The 25878-nt window shown below is 42.7% G+C and overlaps 1 protein-coding gene across 3 annotated transcripts in view; it reads left to right on the top strand.

The window, feature by feature from the left end:
• The window catches only part of TSPAN11 (tetraspanin 11), a 220117-nt gene that overhangs the window by 51605 nt on the left and 142634 nt on the right, over positions 1–25878 (top strand). For all 3 annotated transcript variants that reach the window (XM_074935592.1, XM_074935605.1, XM_074935598.1), the window contains one exon: positions 6305–6496. In XM_074935592.1, coding sequence (XP_074791693.1) covers positions 6305–6496 — 192 coding nt within the window. The remainder of the gene's footprint in view (positions 1–6304; positions 6497–25878) is intronic.

Genomic DNA, 25878 nt, shown 5'->3' with positions numbered 1-25878 from the left:
TGTATTTGGGTTATTCTTGCAACTTCAAGCAAGAGGGTGTGGCAGCACCCCTAGTTCCAGAACCTATGGTCCAGAGTAGAATTTGGTAACATCATCATTGTTGCACAGTTTTAAATTTGTTGTTTGTGCTTATCGTGGCACCTAGTAGCCCTAATCATGGACCAGGACCCTATTGTGCTAGGCACTGTGCAAACATAGAACAAAAAACAAGTCCCTGCCCCCAAGAGTTTATAATCTAAGTGTCATACAGTAGACAAGAGATATCATAGAATCATAGAACTGGAAGGGACCTTGAGAGGTCATCTAGTCCAGAACCCCGCGCTCAAGGCAGGACTAAGTATTATCTAGACCACCCCTGACCGGTGTTTGTCCAACCTGTTCTTAAAAATCCCAGTGATGGAGATTCCACCACCTCCCTCGGCAATTTATTCCAGTGCTTAACCACTCTGACAGTTAGGAAAGTTTTTCCTAATGTCCCCTCCCGTGTGTCTAAATCTGGGGGGTTCTTGCCTCTCTGGGACCCCCCTCATGAGCTGGGATATAGGGGGTCTTGCCCCAATGAAGGTGACTGAATTCCTCTCCTGCTCCCCTTGTATGGGCCAGGATTTGGGGGCCATGTGCCCATCTACAAGGGTTGGAACACCTCCCTGCCCCATTCATGTGAACTGGGTTCTGGCCGTGCCCTTTTGGGAGGGTTTGAAGCCTCTTCCTTGCCCCACATGTGATCCAGGATCTGGGGAAGTCCTGTCCCTTTGGGTGGGGAGCTGAGGATGGAGGTACTTAATGCATATCACAGGCTCTAAGGCACTCATGAGGGGAATGAGAACACCCTCTGAGATGCAGTTGTTTCAGGTTGTATTTGTCTTCATGGGGTGTGCTCACTCAGCTGAGAACATCACATTGAGATGAATAGGCTGCTTCAGACCTTTCAGAGTCTCCTATGCTGAAGACAGATGTGTAGAGCAGCCCTTTCCCTCCATCCATCCTCGTTGTTTATAACAAGATGCTTCTAGGTGCTCTAAAATCCACATATTTGTATAGATTTTTTTGAAAATTTCTATGCCTTGTGGAAATACAGAGTAGGATTAGTGATCCAAATTTGGGGTCATTTGAGCAGGGATTCTGGAGATATAAGTCCTCTCCCAAAATAGTACCTAACTGACCAACTTTTTCCCCCCTTTTGTTCTTTAATAGTGTTAGATAGGATTCTGTGCGTGAACAGCTTGTAAAAGGAGGTGAAGAGTTTGTACATTTCAGAAATTGTGGGATTGGCAGAGTAAAGCAGTGTGTGTTAACAGGGAATATTGGGGCACTGCTGAACGAGGACAGACTTAAGGTTGCATGGAAAACCTTAACTATGCATATCAAAATGGGAAATGACTGCCTAGGAAGGAGTACTGTGGGAAGGGATCTGGGGTTCATAGTGGATCACAAGCTAAATACGAGTCAACAGTGTAACGCTGTTGCCAAAAAAGCGAACATCATTCTGGGATGTATTATCAGGAGTATTATAAGCAAGATACGAGAAGTAATTCTTCTGCTCTACTCCAGGCTGATTAGGCCTCCACTGGAGTATTGTGTCCAGTTCTGGGCGCCACATTTCAGGAAAGATACGGACAAACTGGAGAAAATCCAGAGAAGAGCAACAAAAATGATTAAAGGTCTAGAAAACATGACCTATGAGGGAAGATTGAAAAAATTAGGTTAGTTTAGTATGGAGAAGAGAAGACTGAGAGGGGACGTGATAACAGTTTTCAAGTACATAAAAGGTTGTTACAAGGAGAAGGAAGAAAAATTGTTCTTCTTAACCTCTGAGGATAGGACAAGAAGCAATGGGCTTAAATTGCAGCAAGGGTGGAGATGGATACAGGCAGACGGGGGAGCGCAAGGAAACAAGGAGACAGTATTGCTCAGCATGACAAACAGTGGTCTCAGCACACCGGCAGCCTAACCGTTATCAGGTTTTTTTGTTGCCAGCATGGCAAAGGAGAATTTTGAGGATGGATTTGAAGGTGAATAATTATATTGCTTTGCAGAGGTTTACAAGGAGCTCCTCCCAAGTGTGTGGGGCAGCATGGGAGAAAACACAAAGATACAGGTTTGAGAATTTTACAAGACTGGCATCCTGGGTCTATCGGAAGCAGAGCCGACATTTTGGTAATGAATGAGAGATGATAGGTAGGATGGGGATAGATCATGAAGGGCCCTTAAAATGAAGACAAGTATGTTATGATGGGATGCAAAGGAAGGGGTGACATGGGCTAGGGATATCATCTTTGCAGCAGCATCCTGAATGGATATGAGTGGGACAAGATTGCATTTGTTGAGACCAGATAAAAGGATGTTGCCGTAATTGAGATATTAGATGATGAGGGCTTGGACAAAAGTTCTAGCTGTGTGGATGGCCAGAAAAGGCCATATTTTAGAGATGTTTTATAGAAAAAATCTGCAAGATTTTTTGGATAACTTGGATGCAGACCTAGAGAGAGATCCGAGTTGAAAATAACACCCAGGTTGTGGGCCTGAGTGACAGGCAGGATGGTGTCTGTAGTGGTTGAGAAAAGAGGTGTGAAGAGGGCTTGGAGAGGAAGACTGAGCTGTTTTACCCACGCTGAGCTTGAGCTAGCGAGAAGCTGTCAGAGAGACAGGCTGAGATGTTAGTCTGGACAGAAGAAGACAGGTCTAGAAATCTGTGAGTCATCAGCACAGAGATTGCAGCTGAATTTGTGTTTGTGGATGAGATTATATAGAGATAAGATGTAGAGGGAGAAGGGGACCAAGACAAAGCCCTGTGGAACAACCACAGAAAGATGAAGAAGGAATGAGGAGGATTACAGAGGTAGGAGAAGAACCAGGAAACAAACAGAATAACGGATGCCAAGGAAGGATGAGATTTTTTTTTAGAAGAATAATATGGTCAGTGGTGTTGAAGGCAGCCGAGAAGTCAAGGAGGATGAGAATGGGGTACTGCTTTTGAGCTTAGCTAGGAAGAGGTCATTAGAGACTTTGGGAAAGGCAGTTTCAGTGGAGTGGAAGAGGTGAAAGCTGGTTTGGAGAGAGTCTAGAATGGAATTGGAGGAGAGGAACTCCAGATAGCGAATATAAACAGCACATTCAATGAACTAAGAAAGGAAAGGGAGATGTAGCAGTAGGTGGAGAAGCAAATGGGGCAAAGGGTGGTGCTTTGTAAGATGGAAGAGACTAAAGCATGTTTGTATTGTGAGGGGAAAGAGCCAAAGAAGCAAGAGAGGTTAAGGAAAAGAGTCCTGGGGGGATGAGAGTAGGTATGAGGGAGATTGGGATGGCGGTCACTGGGGCAAATGGAAAGGTTAAAGGAGGACAGCAGACAAGACACTTCTGCATCTGTGACAGTAGAAGGAGAGAGTTGTAGAAGGGCCAGGGGTAAGGGAAGGCAAACTGAGGAGAGGAGAAAGGTCACATCATATTTGGTCAATTTTCTCTTGGAAGAAATCGCCAAAATCCTATGCAGAGAGAGAACTGGAGGCAGGAGGAGGGGAAGGTTTGAGTCAAGGGTGATGAAAAGGCAGCTGGGATTGTGGGCATGGGATTCAGTTAAACTGGAGAAGTACGGTTGTTTTGCAAGAATGATGTCAGAACTAAAGGAGGAGAGAATGAATTTGTAGTGGAGGAAGTCGGCCTGGTCACAGGATTTCTGCCAGACACTCCCCACAGCACATGACCAGGAGCACAGGAAGTAGCTGTAGAAGAGTGAAGCACAGAGAGAGTTAACAACCATATCAATGGAAGAGAGGGCAGGGAAGAGAGGGCTCAGAAGAGACTGGAAGTCATGGAAAGGCCATGTGACAGGGCAGTGCTCGTGGGTGATGCTGAAAGAGCCCCAGTGATAATCAGAGAGGGGGAACTCAGCAACAGAGAGATTAGAGAGAGCAGTGCTTGGTGAAGACCATGTCAAGTGAACATCTCTTTTGGTGAGTGGGAGAGTTGAAGCAGCTCTGCAGGTTGAATGAAGAGGTGGGGGCGAGGAAACTTGTAGCTAAGTGGTCAGAGGGGTCATCAACATGGAAGCTGAAGTCATCAAGGATGAGTGTGGGAGACTGTGAGGAGACGAAGACAGGGAGCCAGGAGCCAGAGAGGAAGGCGGATGAGGAGGAGCTGGGCAGATGGTAGAGATGGTCATGGAGTGGGGAGAGGAGAGAAGAGTCAGATGCAGTGCTGTTCGAAAGAGGAGGAACAGAAGATAAGCCCAACACCCCATCATGGCAGAGGACTCCATAAAAGAGTGCAGCTGCAAAGGCAGTGTCAGCCGAAGGGATCCAGGTTTCTGTGAGAGGTGGAAGCTGGAGGGAGTGAGATATGAGGAGGTCATGGATTGTTTTGATCTTTTTGGGTATTGAGTGTGAGTTCCAGAGACAGCAAGAGAAGGGGGGAATAGTTGTGAGGTTAGGAATGGTGAAACGACTGGAGGTGGTGGCAAGGATGGGTGTAGGAGGAGGAGAGGGTGGGGAGAGCCAGGAATAGAGCAAATGTCACCAGACTTGAGGAGAAGGAAACTGAGGAGGGTGTGGGTGTGGGACCCGGATTTCTGCTGCAGGGAGAATGGGGGAGCGGGGGATGGAGAGGGGAAGAGAAGCATGTAGAGTTGACTGGAACTGTGGAGGGTTGAGGGTAACAAGGATATTTGTTTTAGCACCTTGTTCTCTGTCTGGGATTGAATAGATGCATGGTCAGACAGCAAAATGCTAAGATACACTAGCAAAGACAATACATTTGCAGTGGGGAGAGTGGATAGTTGGCATTATTAAAACAAAATATACTGTGTTGTTGCTTATGAGTTTTAGTCAGCACTGTGCTTCCTAGAGCTGCATGTGTAAGACACGCTTGTCTTGTGGAACTTCAGTCTGTTCTGCAGTGCAGGGTTTCATGGAATAGTTTCCCCAGTTGTTAGGTTTTCTTTCTCATGACACCCTAAGTACTATTTCGTGGTAAACACTCTTCTAATTATTTTAATCACTCAGTTGTCAAACCTGCACTGTATAGTTTTAGGTGGCTTGGAAAACAAACTTCTTAACTTTTAGTGGATTGGTAAGTAAACATCAGTGGGACTAACCAGTTTCTTGAACTTGGCGAGGAAGCACATATTTGGGCTAGGGGGTATTGTACTGGGGGGAAAATGAGGTTCTATAGCAAAGTGAGGATGGGTCAGTTAACGACTCTTATACTGAGCTGGTTGTCCTTTGAATATTATTATATGACCCAAAGAACAGCAGTATAGTGAAGACAGTCTGTTTATTCATAACTATACCTATACTATCTATACATAACTATACCTATATACTATATATATACTATATATTCATATATAGTATATATGCATATAATATACTATGTATATATACTATACATAACTATCTATATAACTATAAATAGGTGCTGTGATACCACAATATGGATTCAGGATTTAAAAACAAGATTAGATTATTAGAATAAGTCTGTTAATTAATCTTTTTAATTATTTGACCAGCTCTAATAATAAAAATAACATTAGGTGCTGGGCCATTATGTCCGTTCCTGCGTTGCTGTTACCAACAACGCAGGAATTGAAATAATGGACTGGCTTCTAATTTGGTCGTGGTGTTTTTGATGTTGTTGCCATTTTCTGACATCAGTGTCCCATTCTGAAAGTGTCACCCTTGTGCTAATCAGTAGCAGAAATCCAGGACCTTGCAGGTCAGCTTTGTGGTGGAGAAGAAATCAGTGGCATGGAATCTGGTTATATATTACACTTAACTTACTTTATTTACACATGTACACCTTCCCTGAAATGATATAGTCAGACAGTGTGCCAATCAATCCTCTCTTCCAGGAATTTTAGCGTAACACCAGTGGCCAATTCCCAGGGATCAACTCTGCCTCAAGAAGAAAAGGCACCTTAGAGACTAACAAATTTATTTGAGCATAAGCTTCCGTGAGCTACAGCTCACTTCATCGGATGCCTCAAGAATTACCTCTGATTAGAACCCAGGGCAGAGGGCGAACTCTCCTGTTACTCATACAGCTCCCTCTCTCCCAAAATTGCCTCTGTACAAAACATTGTACAACTGAAGAGTAACAGCAACACGTCTTCCTAAGTGTCAAAACGTGCTTGCACACTGAGAACTTGGAAGACTGTGTAACAGCACCACCTGATGACTCCTAATTATTTATTAGAGCTGCCCAGTTAGCTGAAAAAGAGATTAAGCAAGATACAAGTTCTAAATGCCAGATTAAAATATTTCAAAGTGTGGCTTCACCGTGTACATTTCCTTCTCCTTGTGTGCCACAGGTGGGTGGTGCTGCAGTGATGGCTGTTGGCATATGGACCCTACTTGAAAAAAGCGACTATCTGAATATCCTGGCATCTAGTACATTTGCCGTGTCTGCATACATCCTGATCTTTGCAGGAGGTCTTGTGATGATTACAGGTTTTCTGGGATTCTGTGCAATCATCAGGGAACAAAGGAGCTGTCTTTCCGCAGTAAGTAACTGGATTTTATCTTTAATGGAAGCAGACTCTGACTAATAAGGATCTAATAATCCCTCTGTTGAGGAAAGAAGGGCAGGTACAACATTCTGCTAGTGCCTTTACTTGGCCTGGAGGTGGAATATGGCATGAGGAAGTGTATCCTTTACCAAACAAGCAACATCTTTTGAGGGCAGCTTCCCACTATGCCAAGCGTTTTCTTTTGTATTTGTGATGCAATTGAGAAACTATTACTGGATACCCATAAAATAAAACCAGCTAAAGCAACTTTTAGCAGTTTTATGCAATCCAGGTTGGTTTCAGAAAAGCGCTAAAGTTACTGGTGAAAATGGACACAAAAGTGAAAAGTGCTGACTGCCACATCCAAACTCAGTGTTAAATGACCGCAGAAAAATTGCAACTCTTTTCTCATCTGTTTTGCTCCCTATTTCTATCCAAAACTTCCATAACAAAAATGTTTGTTTTGCTTTTTACTTCGGTTCACCCTGCAGAGTCAATGTAGTTCAGAGGGAGGAAGTGGGAATCTATTCTGACTTGTTCATTATTGACAGAATTATTTACTAAATGCCAATTAAATGTCCATTCAGTTACAGCTGGGCAAACCCACTGGCATTAGAGGAACTGCACAGGTTTCACTGAGGGCATGGTCTAAAGACAATGAGTTGCGCATGTGCACTGAAGTCAGAGGCAGCGGAAGCTCTCTTTGAGTGGGGGACAGAGGTGCATAATGAAACCTAAACAAACAAAGCACTGTACTAATCATAGGCAGTGGGGAGAATTGGGGCAGAGAGAGGAAGGAAAGGTTGGCGCTCTGCATACTAAGCAAGGGAAGCTCCTGAGACTTGACGGAGGGAGATCGGCCAGCTCCAGGCTGGGAAGGGAGTTCCCAGTGTTTCATGTCCCTCTTGCCAGGGGTAGCTAGCTGCTCCCGGCCCAGTCACATCACCCCAATTTCTACCTGGCCTGATCCCAGACACTGCAGTGGCCAATCCAGCCCCTCGGGATCCTGGTCTTGCCTCCACTCCAAGAAGCTGCAAAGCCCTACCCTGCCTGAGCAGCCTGAGCATGTGCAGTGTATGGAAGATTGCCGCACACATATGCAATTTACAGGGAGCACTGTTTCCCAGAATGTGTAGCAAAACAACTCACGGGGGCAGGAAACATAGATCAGTCCCCATGATATTTCCATTGATGGTGGGCTAGTGCTTGCTGCCCCCTCATCCCCCAGTTCTGCCACCCCTGATTGAAGTCATAATTGGGCCACCAGAATCTTTATTACTGATGGTGTGCAAGAAACAAAAATCCCAGCTTGATTGTCAGACCCCAGGCTGAGTTTGCAGGGCTGGTAGTTAGAAAAACTACTTTTTACTTGCAAACTGAGCACATTTGCCTGGAGTCACTGAAAGACCAGAAACATGGCACCCTGCAATGGTATCGTCACAGTGTCCGTTTTTAGAGATAAACCATGGCTTAAGAGCTGATGTTCCTGGTGGAGGAGTATAAAAGGAAATTAGCGGTTTATATAAGTGATTAAACACCAAGTCAGACTTGAGTGGTTCATAGACCTTGGGCTCGCTGTAAGCACAGGGTGAATGTCAACCTAGAAGAAAAATTCTTTGGTAGCAGTTTGTCCAGCAGTCTCCATTCAGTTTGCGAAGTAGTATCATAGAACTGTAGGACTGGAAAGGACCTTGAGAGGTCATTTAGTGCAGTCCCCTGCACTTATGGCAGGACTAAGTAATAACTAGACCATTCCTGACAGGTGTTTGTCTAACCTGTTCTTAAAAACCTCCAATGACACAGATTCCACAACCTCCCTAGGCAATTTGTTCCAGTGCTTAACTACCCTGACAAGAAGTTTTTCTTAATGTCCAGCCTAAATGTTCCTTGCTGCAATTTAAGCCCGTTTGCTTCTTGTCCTATCCTCAGAGGCTGACGAGAATAGTTTTTCTCCCTCCTCCTCGTAACAACCTTTTATGTACTTGAAACTTGTTATCGTGTTCCTCCCTCCTTGGTATTCTCTTCTCCAGACTAAACAAACACAGTTTTGTCAATCTTTCCTCATAGGTCATGTTTTCTAGACCTTTAATCATTTTGTTGCTCTTCTCTGGAGTTTTTCCAATTTGTTCAAATCTTTCCTGAAATGTGGTGCCCAGAACCGGACACAATACTCCTGCTGAGGCCTTATCAGTGCAGAGTAGAGCGGAATTACTTCTTGTGTCTTGCTTACAACATTCCTGCTGATAAATCCCAGAATGATGTTCACTTTTTTTTTTTTTTCAACAGGGTTACACTGTTGACTCATATTTAGCTTGTGATCCACTGCAACCCCCAGATCCCTTTCTGCAATACTTCTTCCTAGGCAGTCACTTCCCATTTTGTATGTGTGCAACTGATTGTTCCTTTCTAAGTGGAGTACTTTGTATGTGTTGTTATTGAATTTTATCCTATTTACTTCAGACCATTTCTCCAATTAGTCCTGATCATTTTGAATTTTAATCGTATCCTCCAAAGCACTTGCAACCCCTCCCACCTTAGTATAATCCACAAACTTTGTAAATGTACTCTCTATGCCATTATTTAAATCATTGATGAGATATTGAACTGAACCAGACCCAGAACTGATCCCTGCAGGTCCCCACTTGATATGCCCTTCCAGTTTGACTGTGAACCACTGATAACTGCTCTCCGAGGAGGATTTTTATGCATCCACCTTATAGTAGCTCAATCTAGGTTGTATTCCCTAGTTTGTTTATGAGATGGTTATGCGAAACACTGTCAAAAGCCTGACTAAAGTCAAGATATTGCATATGTACATTCACAGATGAATCCAGCACAGAGCCCTCTCCTCTCTTAAGGCCCTGTCTGCTGGAAGACCATCAAAAGTACTGCCTCTATAGAGGCTGAGAGGGCTTTCCCCTAAGCATTCTGCCATTTTCTGAAGTTTCTTGGGATTGTAGTGAAGTCTTTCTCTTCCCCCCACCATCCTTCCTTTTCAATTTCCCTCTTCTCACTCCCACATCCCAGGGCTGCCAGACATGTTGGATCTCCTTCTCATTTCCACTAAGGCCCCTTTACGCTTACATTTGCTTCACAACCCCTTTTCACTGCTAAAGCAGTGTAAAGGGGCCTTAGCGTAAATGAGAATCAGATCCATTATCTCCAGAGGAGGCATTTACAGGCTTGGGGGACAAATTTCTTATTTCCAGAGTAATCATTTGTGTTATAACAAAGAGTGTTGTGACTTCAGGGAGGCAACAAGTAGCAGAAGCAAATAAAACGTTAAGAAATGAATATGGGACTTTTCATTAGCTATGTCAGAGGGTAGCGGCCCACTGAAGGAATCCGGGCAGGGCCCAGCTACCTCTGACAGGGTTCCAGAAGGGAGAATGAGGCAGCTCAGGTTCACCTGGGAGTAGTTAACTCACTGAGTAACTGGGAGGCTGTTAATTAGGCAAGGAAGCACCTGGCAATGATAAAAAGGTAAGGACGTCAGTTAGAGGAAAAGCTTCTGAGGAGACAGGTGGTTGATGGAGAGACAAGGGATTGTAGAGAGAAGACCCTGCCACAGATGGGTGAGACTGTTCCAGACAAACTCAGAACTGGTCTACACGGGAACTTACATCAGCATACTGGTCTCTCTGGTGGGTGTGAAAAATCTACAGCCCAGAGAGATGTAATTAGGCCAACCTAACCCCAGGATAGATGGTGTTACTGCAGCTGGGCCACTGTAGTCCTTAAGTGTAGACATACCCTGACTCTGTAAAGAGGGAGAAACAGGGCAGGAGGCTGGGGAAGACTACAGAGGTAGGAGGTAGCTCAGAAAACCGCAAGGGACTGAGAAGGATTGGTTCTGGGTGTTCCAAACAAGGGCCTGAGCTAGAACCGAGTGAAGGCTTGGTTCTGGGTTCCCCTACCTACCCCAGCCAGAGACTGTTGGAGAAGAAACTTTCAACCCAGGAGACCCAGGGTTGATTAGCCCCGACTAGAGCCACACTCCACTGCAAGGGGATACTCTGGAGACCATGGTGCCCCTTCTACAAGATATAAATAATCACAAATGGGAGGGAAATACAAGTAAAATGTGGTTATATTAATTCTGCCTCTCCAAAATTGGGATATAATTCCGGAGTCAGAAATGAACAGGAACTGATCTAATTCATCCATAACTCTAATTATTCAACTTCTTATTTTATGTCTCATGGGACATCTTGAAAATGTGGGTTCACCTGTGCAGCAAATTAGGAACAATTTTGCTTTGATCTCATATAAACAGAATGAACTTCCGTTATCCACAAGATGTTAATGGCTCTCTTATAATGTGCCAGTGTCTCCCATTCACATGGGCTTTTTAACACTTTGTTCTGAATTTTATTGCATTATTTAGTTAAACTTAGGGCCAAATCCATAAATGCCTATTCAAATAAAACTCCATGAAACACCAAAGGCTATTTTTGTGAAAAAATTTGAAATTTCAAAGTTGTTTGTACTTGACCAATTTTTCATTCCCTCTCCCACCCCACCCGCAATTTTTGTCATGACTTTTTAAGACACTTTCCTCCAAAATGTTATTGAAAACATTATCAGAAATAATATTGAAATGAGTATTGATATTTTTGTATACTTAAAAAAAAAGTTTGCTACAATGAAAAATGCCAATAATCTTGATAGTGGTGTTTGAACGAATTTGTAGGGGGAAAATTGGTGGGGAAAGAAGAGAGAAATGGTTCATGGGAAAATGTCAACTATGTAAATTTGGAGGAAATCGTTTTTGAGAAAAAGCCATTTTTCTCTGATGAATTTTTTTATTGCTTTTTCTTATAAAACAGACAGTGAAAAGTACGAAAAGGTTAATAACTTACAGCTTGTAAATGTTTCCAAATACTGCACATTTCACAGGATATCCATGCAATTATGCAGTTTTACAGCTTACCAAATCTACAAGACTGGACAACACTATGCAGACACGTGTGAAGTGGTGGTAACAGTAATAAAATAGAAGAAGACACATGAATAAGTAGAAGAGGAAAGAAGGGAACTAGGAGCGGGGACAGGGGAGGCGTTAGAGGGAATGGAGGGTATCACATTATTTGAGTTATCTTTCCACTTTTTTCATCCAGATGTATCTAGAAATGGGGTTCAATTTTTTTCAGATTCATATAACTGCTCTCTACAGCGATAAGCTATACTTTCTGTGGCTGTTAACTCTTGTTTGAAAAAGGTTGACCAGCTCTAGCTTTGAGTGATTAAGTTCTGATTAAGGACTTCTAGTTTAGATTCACTAATTTCAGTAAAAAGAAAAGAAGGACTTGTGGCACCTTAGAGACTAACAAATTTTATTTGAGCATAAGCTTTTGTGAGCTACAGCTCACTTCATCAGATGCATTCAGTGGAAAATACAGTGGGGAGATTTATACACACAGAGAACATGAAACAATGGGTGTTACCATACACACTGTAAGAAGAGTGATCAGGTAAGGTGAGCTATCACCAGCAGGAGAGTGGGGGCGGGGGGAGGGGCAGGGGAACCTTTTGTAGTGATAATCAAGGTGGGCCATTTCCAGCAGTTGACAAGAACTGGGGTTTGAAAGTGCTCAGAAACTCTCAGGATCATGACCTGTGCTTACGCCCATGAAATGGCTTCAGTTAGATACAGGGGGCCCCACTATAACAGCTTGAAAATAAGCATGGTACAAGCCAAATATGTCATACTGTGACTATTTTAACTGTAAGGCTATTAGTCATGCTTGATTACATATGGTTATCTTAATAAGAAGGATTGCATAGCAGCAGCGGCCCAAGAATTTGTACAGTCGCTGCTTACGGATACACAATTGAATCTAAATCTGAAACATTTTGTCTGCTAAAATGGTGAAAGTGCTTAAGGGAAGATTTAGATTATGCTTTTTACCTAATTGCACTCAAACTGGATTTTCAGCAGACTATTTTATTTATAAAAGTTTATTCATTAGTACTTTATTTAGCAATTTGCATTCATAGAACTCTAAGTGCATCACAAAGGGTGTGTGGGGTGGGGGGGGGCAGAGTATATTATCCCCATTTTTAAGGTGGAGCAACTGAGGCACAGAACAGTGAATTGACCTTCCTAAGATTTCACAGCAAGTCAGTGTCAGAGCTGGGAATAGATCCCAAGTTTTTTGACTCCTAATCCTGTGCCCTATTTTACTAGTCACTAAACTGAGATTTCTCTCCACCCCAGAAAGATATTTAAAGTGTTATTTACAGGTATTGAAACCCCTAGAACAATCAGGAACTATATCAGTTGCAAAACCAAAAATGTATGTGTACGTGACTCTCTCAAATGTAAAAACAAGAGCAGAGGTATTTCACAGTACGTAACAGTTATTTAGTTAAATAGTAATTGATTGCTGGTTCTATTTCCCCAGCCCTAAAAAAACACAAAACATCCTGCCATAGAAAAGTCATCATCTTTCATTTCATTTTCTTTTCCTTCACTCTTGTTTCAAATTTGAGCATTGACATACTACTGACACACTGCATATTATGAAGGCAAATGAACTGATGAACAAACCTTGGCTGCACAGCCGTGCTCTGAGCCAGGATAAAATCTATAACTAATATGAGTAATGCATTGTACAAGAAGGCTGCCATATGGAGCCATTCATTATCCCTATGCATTTGTTATAACAGAGAGAGAGATGGGTACTCACCTTAAATGAGCCAAATTATATTTCAGCCTGTTGCAAGACTACACTGAATAACTATTAAAATGAAAGTCATAATGAACATAAAAGCAAATTGCCTCCACTGGATTTTCTCTAGTGAACAAACATCACATAATGATTGTCAAAAAAATAGCTTTTTCTGATAGATAAATTGCACCTTTAAGCTATGCAAGACTGACTCAAATCTTCTGGCAGGTCAAACAAGAGGATGGCTACACCAACATCATCTAACTGTTGTTACTGAGTTTAGGGCTCGTGTGAAGTACTAGCCTATTTGCCTACAAATAAATTGCAGGTGCAAACATGAAGGTACTAATTAAGGGCTGGCAAAAATGTTTCCATTTAAGGTTCTTTTTTTTTAAGGCAAGTAGCAACTTTCAAAACTCATTTTGTCAAAAACACAATTTTCCCACTGAAAATTTTTACCAGTCCTAATTAGTACCTTCATATTTGCACTTGCAATTCATTTGGAGGCACAAATGGAAGTATATGCAGTGCCTCTAGTGCACCAACAATCCTGTTGTGAAGAGGTGTAAGTACTCAGTTTTGCATGAGGGTCAGATGTTACTAGGACAAAATGCGGACACGAATGGGAGTCCACCCTTTTTGGAAATTAGCAGAGCATTGTAATATCTGAGATGAAATCTGTGAGGTGGAAAAGGCTAGTTTTAAATTGTTGGTCGCCAAGTAATTTTGTTTTTAAAATGTTCAGAGACACAAGAAATGGCAGGCAGCTCTACTATTTGTTCCTCTTACTGCCAACTCAGAGGTGTGGCTCTCACGATTTAGTTACAGGGAACACCATAGTTAAGACAGAGCAAAAGGAGGACAATTATTAACCATGGCTATTTTATTAAAGAAAGGAAAATAAAATATTAGACAAAACAACACACAACCAAATTCAAATGATAAACTGGTTCCTTATATTACAGTTTCTTTTGTATGCCTTTCTGTGGAGACCTTTTACAGAGATTACACATTTGAGAGTGGAACACTTCTCGGGGACATTTTTTTTCTTGGTAAGATAAAACCAAAAGTATGTTGTTTTCCAGAATTATTGTGAGTTCATTTTTAATATCTTATTAGTAAGGCTACGATTTTGTCACGGAGGTCACGGGAGTCACGGAATCCGTGACTTCCAGAGACCTCAGTGACTTCAGGCTGCAGTGACTGGGAGCTGCAGGGTACCCCTGCCACCCACAGTGGGGCCCCGAGCTCTCAGCTGCCCTGGGCTGCGGGGGGACCCCACAGCTCCCATCCACTGCGGGAGATGGAGGCCCCTGGAGCTCTGAGCCAGGGCCCCCACAGCTGCCCAGCCGCTGCGGGTGGTGTGGGAGCAGCTCTCCATTTTGTCACAGATATTTTTCTAAAAGTATCTGACAAAATCTTAGCCTTATTTATTAGATACTTAAGTGTTTAGGGATGGGCAAAATAATTTGTTTAAGGGCAAGTGAAACCTGTCTAGTCAGAAATAATCTAAACAATTTGAGCAAAGTAAGTAATCTTAACAAAATCCCATGAAATTGAAGAAGATACGTAAATTAGTTACTTAGCTCCTTAAGTGGCTTCTTCTATCTTAAAACAGTCCAATAACAAATATTATGAATTTTTAATCCAGTTATATCCCACTATTAGGAGTTTAAATCTTATTGCTTGGCAGTGTCTTAATAATGTTTCTTTCACCAATTCATGTTGAAGTTTTGGAAAGGTTTCCCTAGATTGGTTTCTTTTTGGAAAGGTTTCCCTTAGATTGGTTTCTTTTTGAGTCTTCACTGTTTTGTTTTTTATTCATTTATTTGTGGCAGTGTGCTTGTAGAGATGGACAGGATGAGTCATGGAGTGCTTGCTGCCTATGTAACGTAGCAGAGGGTGTCTATCCTACAAAACAAAACTCCACAAGCTTGTTTCTGCACATTTTGGTTCTTTGGCTGGAGGTTTTAACATGAAATGTCTTTAGGATTTTGAACACCCTTCTCTGTGGGTAATAGTGGCCAGATTTTAAAGATATTTAGGCAAGGGAAATCATGCTTCACCAATCTATTAGAATTTTTTGAGGGGGTCAACAAACGTGGACAAGGGTGATCCAATGGATATAGTGTACTTGGATTTTCAGAAAGCCTTTGACAAGGTCCCTCACCAAAAGGTATTTTAAAACAAAGTAAGTTATCATGGGATAAGAGGGGAAAGTCCTCTCCTATCACTAACTGGTTAAAAGACAGAAAACAAAGGGTAAGTTTGTTTTCAGAATGGAGAGTGGTAAATAGTGGTTTTCTCCAGGTATCTGTATTGGCACCAGTGTTGTTCAGAATTATTCATAAATGATCTGGAAAAAGGGGTAAACACTGAGGTGGCAAAGATTGCAGATGGTACAAAATTACTCAAGATAGTTTGCTTTGGACTTAACTGCGAAGAGTTACAAAGGGATCTCACAAAACTGGGTGACTGGGCAACAAAATAGCAGATGAAATTCAATGTTGATCAATGTGAAGTAATGCACATTGGAAAACATAATCCCAACTAGATATACAAAATGATATGGTCTAAATTAGCTGTTACCGCTCAAAAAAGAGATCTTGGAGTCATTGTGGATAGTTCTCTGAAAACATACACTCAATGTGCAGCAGTGGTCAAAAAAGCTAACAGTGTTAGGAACCATTAGGAAAGGGATAGATAATAAGGAAGTAAATATCATAATGCCGCTATAGAAATCTATGTACACCCACACCTTGAATACCACATGCAGTTCCTGTCACCCCATCCCAAAAAAGATATTAGAAATGGAAAAGGTACAGAGATGAGCAACAAAAATGATTAAGGGTATGGAACAGCTTCCATATGAGTGAACAGAATGTTGGGAATCATTAAGAAAGGGATAGATAATAAGACAGGAAATATCGTATTGCCTCTATATAAATCCATGGTACACCCACAGCTTGAATACTGTGTGCAGATGTGGTTGCCCCATCTCAAAAAAAGATATATTGGAACTGTAAACGGTTCAGAAAAGGGCAACAGAAATTATTGGGGGTATGGAACAGCTTCCGTATGAGGAGAGATTAAAAAGACTGGAAAAGAGATGACTAAGAGGGAATATGATAGAGGTCTATAAAGTCATGACTGGCGTGGAGAAAGTGAACAAGGAAGTGTTATTTACTCCTTCTCATAACACAAGAACCTGAGGTCACCCAATGAAATTGATAGGCGGCAGCTTTAAAACAAACAAAAGAAGGTACTTCTTCACACAGTGCACAGTCAACCTGTGGAACTCACTGCCAGGGGTTTTAGTAAAGGCCAAAAGTATAACTGGTTTCAAAAAAGCATTAGATAAGTTCATGGAGAATAGGTCCATCAATGGCTATTAGCCAAGATGGTCAGGGATGCAACCCCATGCTCTGGATGTCCCTAAGCCTCTGACTGCCAGATGCTGGGACTGGATGACAGGGGATGGATCACTTGGTAATTACCCTGGTCAGTTCATTCTCCTTGAAGCATCTGGCATTGGCCACTGTCAGAAGATAGGATACTGGGCTAGATTAGATCATTGGTCTGACCCAGTGTGGCCGTTCTTATGTTCATTTTAGATGCATGGAAGTGCTTAGTGGGATTTTCAAAAGTGCCTAAGACCCTATTGATTTCAATGGGGGTTACATGCTTGGCTCCTTTTAAAAATCCCATTAGACACATCTCTGCATCTTTAGGTGCCTTTAAAAATCACTCCCTTAGTGTCTGTTGTGGCTTAAACTGGTTTCCCATTTCCTCCAGTTAATGCTTTGTGTGTAGTTTATTAATTATATGACGTACTCAATGTTTAAAACAAACCCATGATCAGTGACTACCAAAGCTAGTGGCTATACTATCTCTCAATCCCAAAGATTGTTCCATCACTTATTTTTGTATGATAAAATAGTGTGTGCATCTCTAACCATTTGGAAGCAATGTGAAATTAGCTTATTGGTCGTGTTAATCAAATTAGGAGTAAGTGACATGTTTTTTCCAGTAATGGATGTGCACAGTAGTTTTGGGGCTTTAAAGATGAATTAATCCCCCAGGAGTGTGAAAATGTCGTCGGAAAGCCTATGTGTCAAATTGTCTAATTTGATTAGTTTGTTTGAAATGGGTAAGGAAATTGCTTTTTGTTTGGCATGATGTGCTTCTGTTATGGGGTAATCTGTTTGATTTTTGCACACTTGACAATGGCTTTAATGAGTTGCACTCTCACAAGGAAGACTGTGTTTCATCGCTGGATGCGGAAAGCTATTTCATCAATGCCCATCAGCTAGCTGTACACACAAACTAATTGTATAGCCGTCTCTGGGCAGGCCCCAAAAGGGTGGCTGTGTTGTGGGAAATGGCTTTGTGCAGTTCTGAGCATTTTGTGTCTCACTGATTCCTCATCAGATTTGCTCAGATTAAAAACACAAATACTTTTTTCCAAGACCCAGCATTCTCTGCTTGAAATTTGAGGGCTCAGTCCTCCACTATGTTGAGTTTACACTGGCAAAGAGGGGCGGCTGGGGACCAAAATGGCCCTCATGTAATTTAGAGCAGTGGTTTGCAACCTTTTGGGGATCAGGGCCCATTTATAAATGTTTATGGCCTGTTGTGAACCAGTAAATAGTTCGGGGGTGGATGCCCTGAGGTGGTTCTGCTTGGGTCCTGATCCCCAGGGGTCCTGCTCAGCATTCACCCCACAGTGGCAACTCCTGCAGCTGCTGTGCTGGGGGGCTGGCTGGGCTTGGCTCTCCACTCCAGGCGTTGCAACCTCCAGGGTTGCAGTGCTGCTGAGGTTTGGCTCCGCCTCCCTGAGTGGACCAAATTTGCGTGAGTGGAGTTGTAACCTGGCTCATGGGGTGGCAGAGCCACTCACTCAAATTTGGCTTATCTGGACTCCTGTCATCACGAGAGCTGGGCCAAACCGAAGTGGCACTGGGACCCCACAGGTTGCAGTGCCTAGAGTAGGGAGGTGAGCCCAGTCATAGGACAGGAGCTGCCACGCACCTCTTTGAAACATTCTGGCAATCTGATTTTGGCTCCTGACCCATGGGTTGAGAAACCCTGACTTAGAGCAGCTCCAGGGCTGCTGTAAATTATGCTGCCTGCTCCAGAGACTGCAGGGACTGAGGATCTGGCAGCTTGCTGTGTGCTTACCCTGCCTGTCCCGACATGGGCACACCTGTCCCTATTCCTTCCCATCCCAGATAAGCCTTCTATGCCAAGATGACAGGAGGAAATCTCCATTGCCCTCTTTAGGGCCGCTTTCTGGGTACAGTGCAAAGCAGCCAGAACCGAAGCCCAAGCCTGAGCCCTGAAAGTCAAGCCTGGGTTCTTTCTGACTCATGCATCATCACTATTAATAAAAGATTCTGCAGACCAGATGCTGGAGTCACTTTACAATCTTAGTTATCTTCAAATTCTGTCTTCAGTTATACCTATGTCACCCCCATTATCTTTCATAGGATTTTGCGGGTGTAAATGAGGGCAGAATTTGGCACTAGAATTGGAATTTGGTTACCAAATCTGTTTGTGAGGCCAGAATAAAATCCAACTCCATCTCTCTGAGCTGTGTTGTCTCTGAAGGGCTATCCGGAGTGAAAATTTATTAGGGTCTCTAAAGTGAATAAGTGTTACTCTCAACATACTCGGGAAGCAGATGTTGAGCACTAAAGTGCTATTTTTACATAACAATTTTCAGAGCAGAAGCATACTTTAATACAGCCTTAAAAATTCCTATTCACCCACGCACCTGGGATGAGTAATGTTTTTTGACATATAAGCAAAATGATTTTCTTTCCATTGTCATGGTAAGGGTGGGAGAGTAGATTTTTATAGTATGTGCTTAAACTGTGAGAGAGGTTAGACACACCTGGGCATTCTGTACAGGAGAAATTACTTGGTGCTCAACAAAAGCACACAAGCAGATACCAAGCTAGCTGCATTGCAAGTGTTTAAAGCCTGGGGACTAAGTATTCTTTTCATTTCATAGCTCAGAGTGAAGTCTGTTGGTAAAATGACCTCCTATGAGGTCATAAGGAAAGTCAGACTCATAAATCATGAGGTTCAGTAACTTGGAAACAGCAGCCACAAATACATCATGTGACTCTTGTAAAACCATAGTCAGAGATGGAAGCTGTGCTCACACCTCGTTATCCAGCCAAACCACAGTTGGGGCTGCAAATATATCCCTAGCAGTAGAACCCAGGGCCGACAGAGGAAACCATTTTCCTTGAGCAAAAGGCCTAGGCTCTCCAGGTGGTGGCATGCTTTTCCTCAGTTTTCTTAGCCCTATTCATTTATCAAAACAGCCTGTAAGACAAGTTAGGGGAGTGGTTCTCAACCTTGCCAAACTACTGTACCCCTTTCAGGAGTCTGATTTGACTTGCAAACCCCCAAGTTTCACTTCGTTTAAAAACTACTTGCTTACAAAATCAGACCTAAAAATACAAAAGCGTCACACCACATTACCGAAAAATTGCTCACTTTCTCATTTTTGCCACAATTATAAAATAAATCAATTAGAATATAAATATTGTAGTTACATAGCAGTGTATAGTATATAGAGCAGTATAAACAAGTCATTGTCTGTATGAAATTTTAGTTTGTACTGACTTCACTAGTGCTTTTTATGTAGCCTCTTGTAAAACTAGGCAAATACCTAGAGAATTTGATGTAACCCCTGGAAGACCTCTGCGTACCCCCAGGGGTACACGTACCAGAACCAGTGGGTTAGGGGACACCTTGCCAACAGGAGCAGCTCTAGCCTTTGCCAGCGAGCATGGAAACAATTTTCAGCACCCTCAACTCCACTCCCAGTGTCTGAACGAAAAAAAGCCAACCAACCAGAGTGCAAAGAACCACCCCCCAAGCCCCCCCTCCCAAGAAGTACAGTGCCCAGAGTAACCAGCCTGCTTGCCCTAGAACTGGCCTTGCCTCCCAATATGGGAAGAAAATACAGGGGTGTAAGGTACTGGCTTGTCCCCAACCCAGAAAGGTCCCCACTGCCACACCCAGGTTATCTTTCCAGGTACAGACGTTCCTTGACTTACACAAGCGTTCCGTTCCAGAACATCTTGCGTAATTCGAATTTTGCATAAGTCAAAAACATATCTCCGACCATTATGCAAAAACAAAAACCCTATTTCTAGCTTACGGAACTTTTTCTGTAAGTGCGGATTTGTGTAAATCGGGTTTGCGTAACCCGGGGAGCGTCTATACAATTTTATTTCCTAAACATAAGCAAAACACAAAACCGTTCTTCAGCCCACCCTGGGCTATGGCTCCCAGGAGATTTTCCCCTTTGCCTCTCTCAGTCCTTCCTGCTTCAGGGCCAACTGCAGGATTCTTCTATGCTCTTTTAACTGAGCACCAGCTCCCTGGACTTTCTCCCAGGAGGCCCCTTTTCTGCTGCAGATTTCCACTGCTTTGCCTCCTCCCCTCCCCTGGGGACTCTGGAGGCCTCTCCCAGGGAAACTCCTGCTTCCCCTTCCTTACTTGAGGGCCTGGCTCTTTATAGCCCCAGGTACTGCTTGCCCACTTAATTGGCCGAACTGAGAGCACCAGTTCTAGCACAGGTAAGCTGGACCTGCTTCATTTAAAGGGAATAGACACCCCGTCACAATTAGGCACTAAAACAGGAACTCCAAAATATAGTACAGCTAGGAGTGGCCCAGAATCCAAGCTGTTTCCTTTCTTGAGCTCTGATCTCTGAAAAGAGGGTGAACAGAACCTCTGTTAAATTCACAGGTTAATATAAATTATGAGTTGCTGCAAATGCCATGGAGACAGAAAAATAATACAAAGGGACTGTGAGAAGTTAGGAATAGGAACGGAGAAATGCAATTTGAGGGGGAAAATGATCTGAAAGCCAGATACTTTGGGAGACACTTGGGAAGCTGTATCAATTCTCAGTAATGGTGAAAGAGGCTAAGAAGTGACAAAGCAGACAAATTTGCAGTGCAGGATGGCAGCAGAAAAGGCCAACGCCATGTGGGGTTATGTAAACAGAAGCGTCACATGCCATAGCAGGGAGGCTATGGTTCTGGTAAAAATATACCTGGAGCATTGTTTTCTGGTCTCACTGCAAGGCAGATATTGTCATCCAAAAAGCATTTTGACAAAGACAGCAACAATTATTACAGGGCTGGAGGAATTAATTTTCTAAAATAAATTATAAAAGAGTGCTTATAAATATGTCTACCTTGGCTAAACAACCACTAAGTGGAAAGGGGGGGCGGGGAAGGGGCTGAGGGGAGACAGGATAACAGTCTACTGTTTGAAAGTAAACAAGTCTTAAATTCATCATTAGTTCTCTCACGTAAACGTCTTTACACAGTTATGGGAATAGAAAAAAAACCCACCCTGAATTAAAAACCATTAATAACTGGAAGCACAGAGATCTAATATCTCTAATGGTAACATCAGTCAGTCTGTATTCCCAAGCCTAGATGCTACCATGATTGGGCACTTAATAAACAGATTAGATGGATAGATTCCCTGCAATGTACAAATAATATTGGTCCAAAAAGAGCAAACATACATTAATCATTTTAAAACAAGTGGAGACTCCTTTATCTCCAATATCAGACAAGCTTCCTGACTCCCATAACTGACTAATATCTCACTTTGTACAGGGCCGCACCGACTATTTGGAAGCCATAGGCATTTGCTCCTACCCCTTGCACCCTTGCCCCTTTGGCACTCTGTTTGGTGGAGGGGAGCCTACTGCTCTGGACTCAGCATCTGTAGCGAGCTCACTACTCTGCAGTTGTCCCTCCCTGGGGGTCGGGTGGGGTAGCTTCTTGATGAGAGGCAGCATAAGACACAGGGACCGGAGAATCAGGGTCCATATGTACAACCATGGAAATAGTTAATTCCAGACAAACTGTATAAACCTCAGTAATTACACCTCAGTAATTATACATAAAATTTGGCCATGTTGCAGCATGTGTGGGCTCACTAGGGGAGCATTTTTCCACTGCTTCTTGGAATATGATGTTATCTTATTATTGTGGAAAGTGACCTGTCAGCATTTCTTTGATTTAACCCAGTCACAGTGATTCTGGTATTTTTTCCATGAAGAGAATAGATAGCTACGTTACCAAGTCACTTAACATGCATTGGCCATACAATGTGCTTCACTAAAGCAAATATGAAGCTTTAGGACTGCATCATCTGGACCATCAGTTGCGACTTGGAAGAGAAAATTTACCTCCTACATCAAAATGGCAAGACTGGTGGTACATTACACACTCTTTCCTCTGTCTCTGGGCTTTTTCTTTGGAAACGTTTGAAACTGATGTCTTCTGAATTAGGCAAAATTTTAAAGCACTCACCTCCCCAAACCCAAATGAAGATCAGGTGTAGTTAACCGGACACTTAATCATAGTTTAACAAACATCCTTCCTGCTGTTTATGAATAATATTTTAGAATAGTGAAACAGTTTTAAGAAATATAATTTACTTTCCACTGTCTATGCTGCTCGCTTACATTCTGCGCTGCTCTCATGATGAACAGTGGAACTAATCTATTTCACTTGTATATCTAGTCAGGGGCTCTGATGCTCTGCTCACGCTGGTTTTATTCCAGTGTTATTCCAATGACTGTAAAGGAGTTTCTCTGGATTTACACTAGTGTGGATCAGAGGAGAATCAGGCCCAATGTCTGGTACATATGCACTAGCGCAGGACTTTTATAAGCTCCAGTTCAGAAAAGCCCTGTTCAGGAAGGATTCTGAAGCACATCAAGTCACAGAGATTGCAGCATATGCTTCAAGTTAAATGTATTAGTTCTGAATCATGTTGATACAGCTTTGGCATGGATTAGTGTTCCATAACTGGGCCTTTGATTGAGTAACTGGGGAAGGGTTTGTTGCAGAGAAAGGAATTTCTGTCATTGCTAGGCTTCTGCAGAGTGTCCTTCTCATTCAGTCCTAGGGGTTAGAGATAGAAAAGACATAGTGGGTCACCTTGCCCTTTGTCTGGATCCAGGGCAATGTGTTTCCTATGCATTTTCTAATGTTTTTGCCAGTGTACTTTGGAAAGCCCAAATGCTGGTGTTTCCCCTGCTGCCTTGAATTTCAGTTGGGAACTTCTTTCTGATACTCAACTTAAACATTTCCTTTCTTCATCTCATCCTATTGCTCAGTGTTATACACAGCTGTACTGCACTAAATAATTCTTCTCCCTGTTTAGGGCACAATTGTGAGCCCTCCAGTGTGCCCATGGGGGAGAAAAATGGGTTGTGAGACGTCCCCTTTTTACTGCTCTGTGGGCTATCCATGGTACTGGAACCTGGCAGGGGAAGGGTTAGAGCAGCTGCTGGCTACTCCACTTCCTGTGCGGGAGAGCAGGGAGTGGACAGGCAGCGGTGGGGAGAAGGCAAATCAGTGTTCTGCCTCCAAGGCACAAGCCAGTGAATCAGAGCCACTGCAGAAAGGGAATTAACTCTGTACCTTTCGTGTAGCTTATTTCACCACTGGAGCCAGGGGGGACCACGAACCAGGAGTGAAATACTGTCCTCACTGTAGTCAATAGAAGTTTTGCCATTGATTTCATTCAGGCTATGATTTCACCCCATATTGTGACCGAGTCACCATCTGGTTCTTTTCCTGCTCCTGGGAAAGCCCAACTATGTAGTGCCCTTTGCTTGGTCTGGATTGGAGGGTTACAATCCAGCCTTTTAAGCATTTAGATCCTTAATATAATTGTAGATCCTAATTTTCTCCCCTTAGCCAAGCTGTAGTGAACATATTCGGCTCTTTTAGGCCTTGAAATCTGCATTAAAAGTCATGTGGGGGCAAACTCCTGCTCCCTTGCTGACCTACAGTGACTTGGACACACCACAGCGGGACACATCATGGGCCTGCCTGTGTGGTGGAAAGTGCAGGATCAGGGCCTTAATCTTTCTTCCTGGATCAGTCCCTCTAGCCCTCTGATCATTTTTTATGGCTGTTCTTTCAAATTTCTCAATACCTTTATAATATTCAAGTGCCCAGCAGGGAACACATTGTTCCTGCTATTGTCTTCCCATAACTCTCATCTCTATAGCATAGTGCTTCTGTGTATGCTGGTCAACATTGCTTTGGCCTTTTTTTGCATATTTCAATTTGCATCGACTGCCCCCGCCCCAGGTCCCTCCTTATCATTCTTGGTGTCCCAGTTTCAGATTATTTCCCCCATATGCTTTACCTGGCATTTTTCCAAGACGAATCTCATTTTGTTATCATAGATGATTAGCATTGGAAGAGATCTCAGGAGGTCATGTAGTCCAACCCCCTGCTCAAAGCAGGACCAATCCCCAACTAAATCATCCCAGCCAGGGCTTTGTCAAGCCAGGCCTTAAAAACCTCTAAGGATGGAGATTCCACCACCTTCCTGAAGCATTCTATTTATTTCAGAGATAAGGAAACTTAGGCACAGACAGAAGGGATTACTTTACCAAGGCTCACACAATGAATCTGTGGAATAGAACCATGATCTCTTGACTCCCAAGTCCTGTGCTTTAGCCTCAAGACCACCTGAGAAACTTCTCACATTTCTAATCACTCTACACCCGTTGGTATTATTTATTTGTCCTCTCTGTCCAAGTTAGTATGGTTAATTTAGAATTCTGCAGGGGTAATGTAGGCATGCAGAATGTAGTAACCCAAATTGGAATTTGTCTAGGATGCGCTGGCTGACACTCTTGCTCTCAGCAAATGTGCCCTGAAATGTTTAATGACCAAGGATGCATAATGTCCCCTAATACTGTGCTGGGGTGTTGTGCCTGTATTGACTCAAAATGAAGAGTCCCTCTTTTTAAATAGCAAACAGTACTTCTTGCAGCATCCTGAATTTTCCTGTTAGATCTCCTAGTGAAGTACTAGGCAAGCTTGACCGTTGTATAGCTAGTGAGCTGTCATGCTTAGGGCCATACTTTCCAAAGAGCTCAGCTCCCTGTGAGGCATCTAAATAAGGGTCACATTTGAAAACATGCTCAGTATGCAACAGGCTGAGCGCTTCTGAAAATGTGCCATTTATTTTTGTGCCTCACTGAGAGCTGAGGCCTTTGAAAATCTGGCCCCACTTGTGGTTACTGATCTCCTTTGAACACCTGGCCCAGAGTGATTGTAAATTTGCATGGTAGATTTTGTTTAAGCAACCATTACAATCATATTAGATTTTTGACTCTGAAGTACTATCTTAATTATTCTTAAACTCTTCCTTTCCTCAGTATCAAAACTTGAGGGAATTGTAAGAGACTATCGAAAATACATTCCACAATGTGTTAAAATAAGTCCAGCAAAAACAGGAATCCAGTAGAGGAAGTAAACATGATGAAAGATAAGAACTTTGAGTCCAACTTCACTTTAAAAAAATGAAAGGAAATTCAGAGGGAAATACAGAGAAAGCTGTACTTAAGAGACCATTCTCTGGGAAATAATTTTATCTGACCATCTTCTCATCTACAAGAGTTTTATGGGCTATATTCCAAAAATAAAATATTTGACAATGAATATAGGTTTTGAAAAATAAGGATGTGCATTTAAAAATGATTAAACAATAATGATATATCTCAGCCAGTGCTGACACCACTATCGACTTATGAAATATACAAGTAGAAAGAGAGCATGAAATGTAAAATTATTAAAGGAAGAACTTTCTACTGAGATCACGTAAGGAAAAATTGATCAT

This window comes from Natator depressus, chromosome 1 (assembly GCF_965152275.1).
Source record: "Natator depressus isolate rNatDep1 chromosome 1, rNatDep2.hap1, whole genome shotgun sequence".
NCBI lineage: Eukaryota > Metazoa > Chordata > Testudines > Cheloniidae > Natator > Natator depressus.
This window is presented reverse-complemented; position numbering and strand designations above follow the sequence as displayed.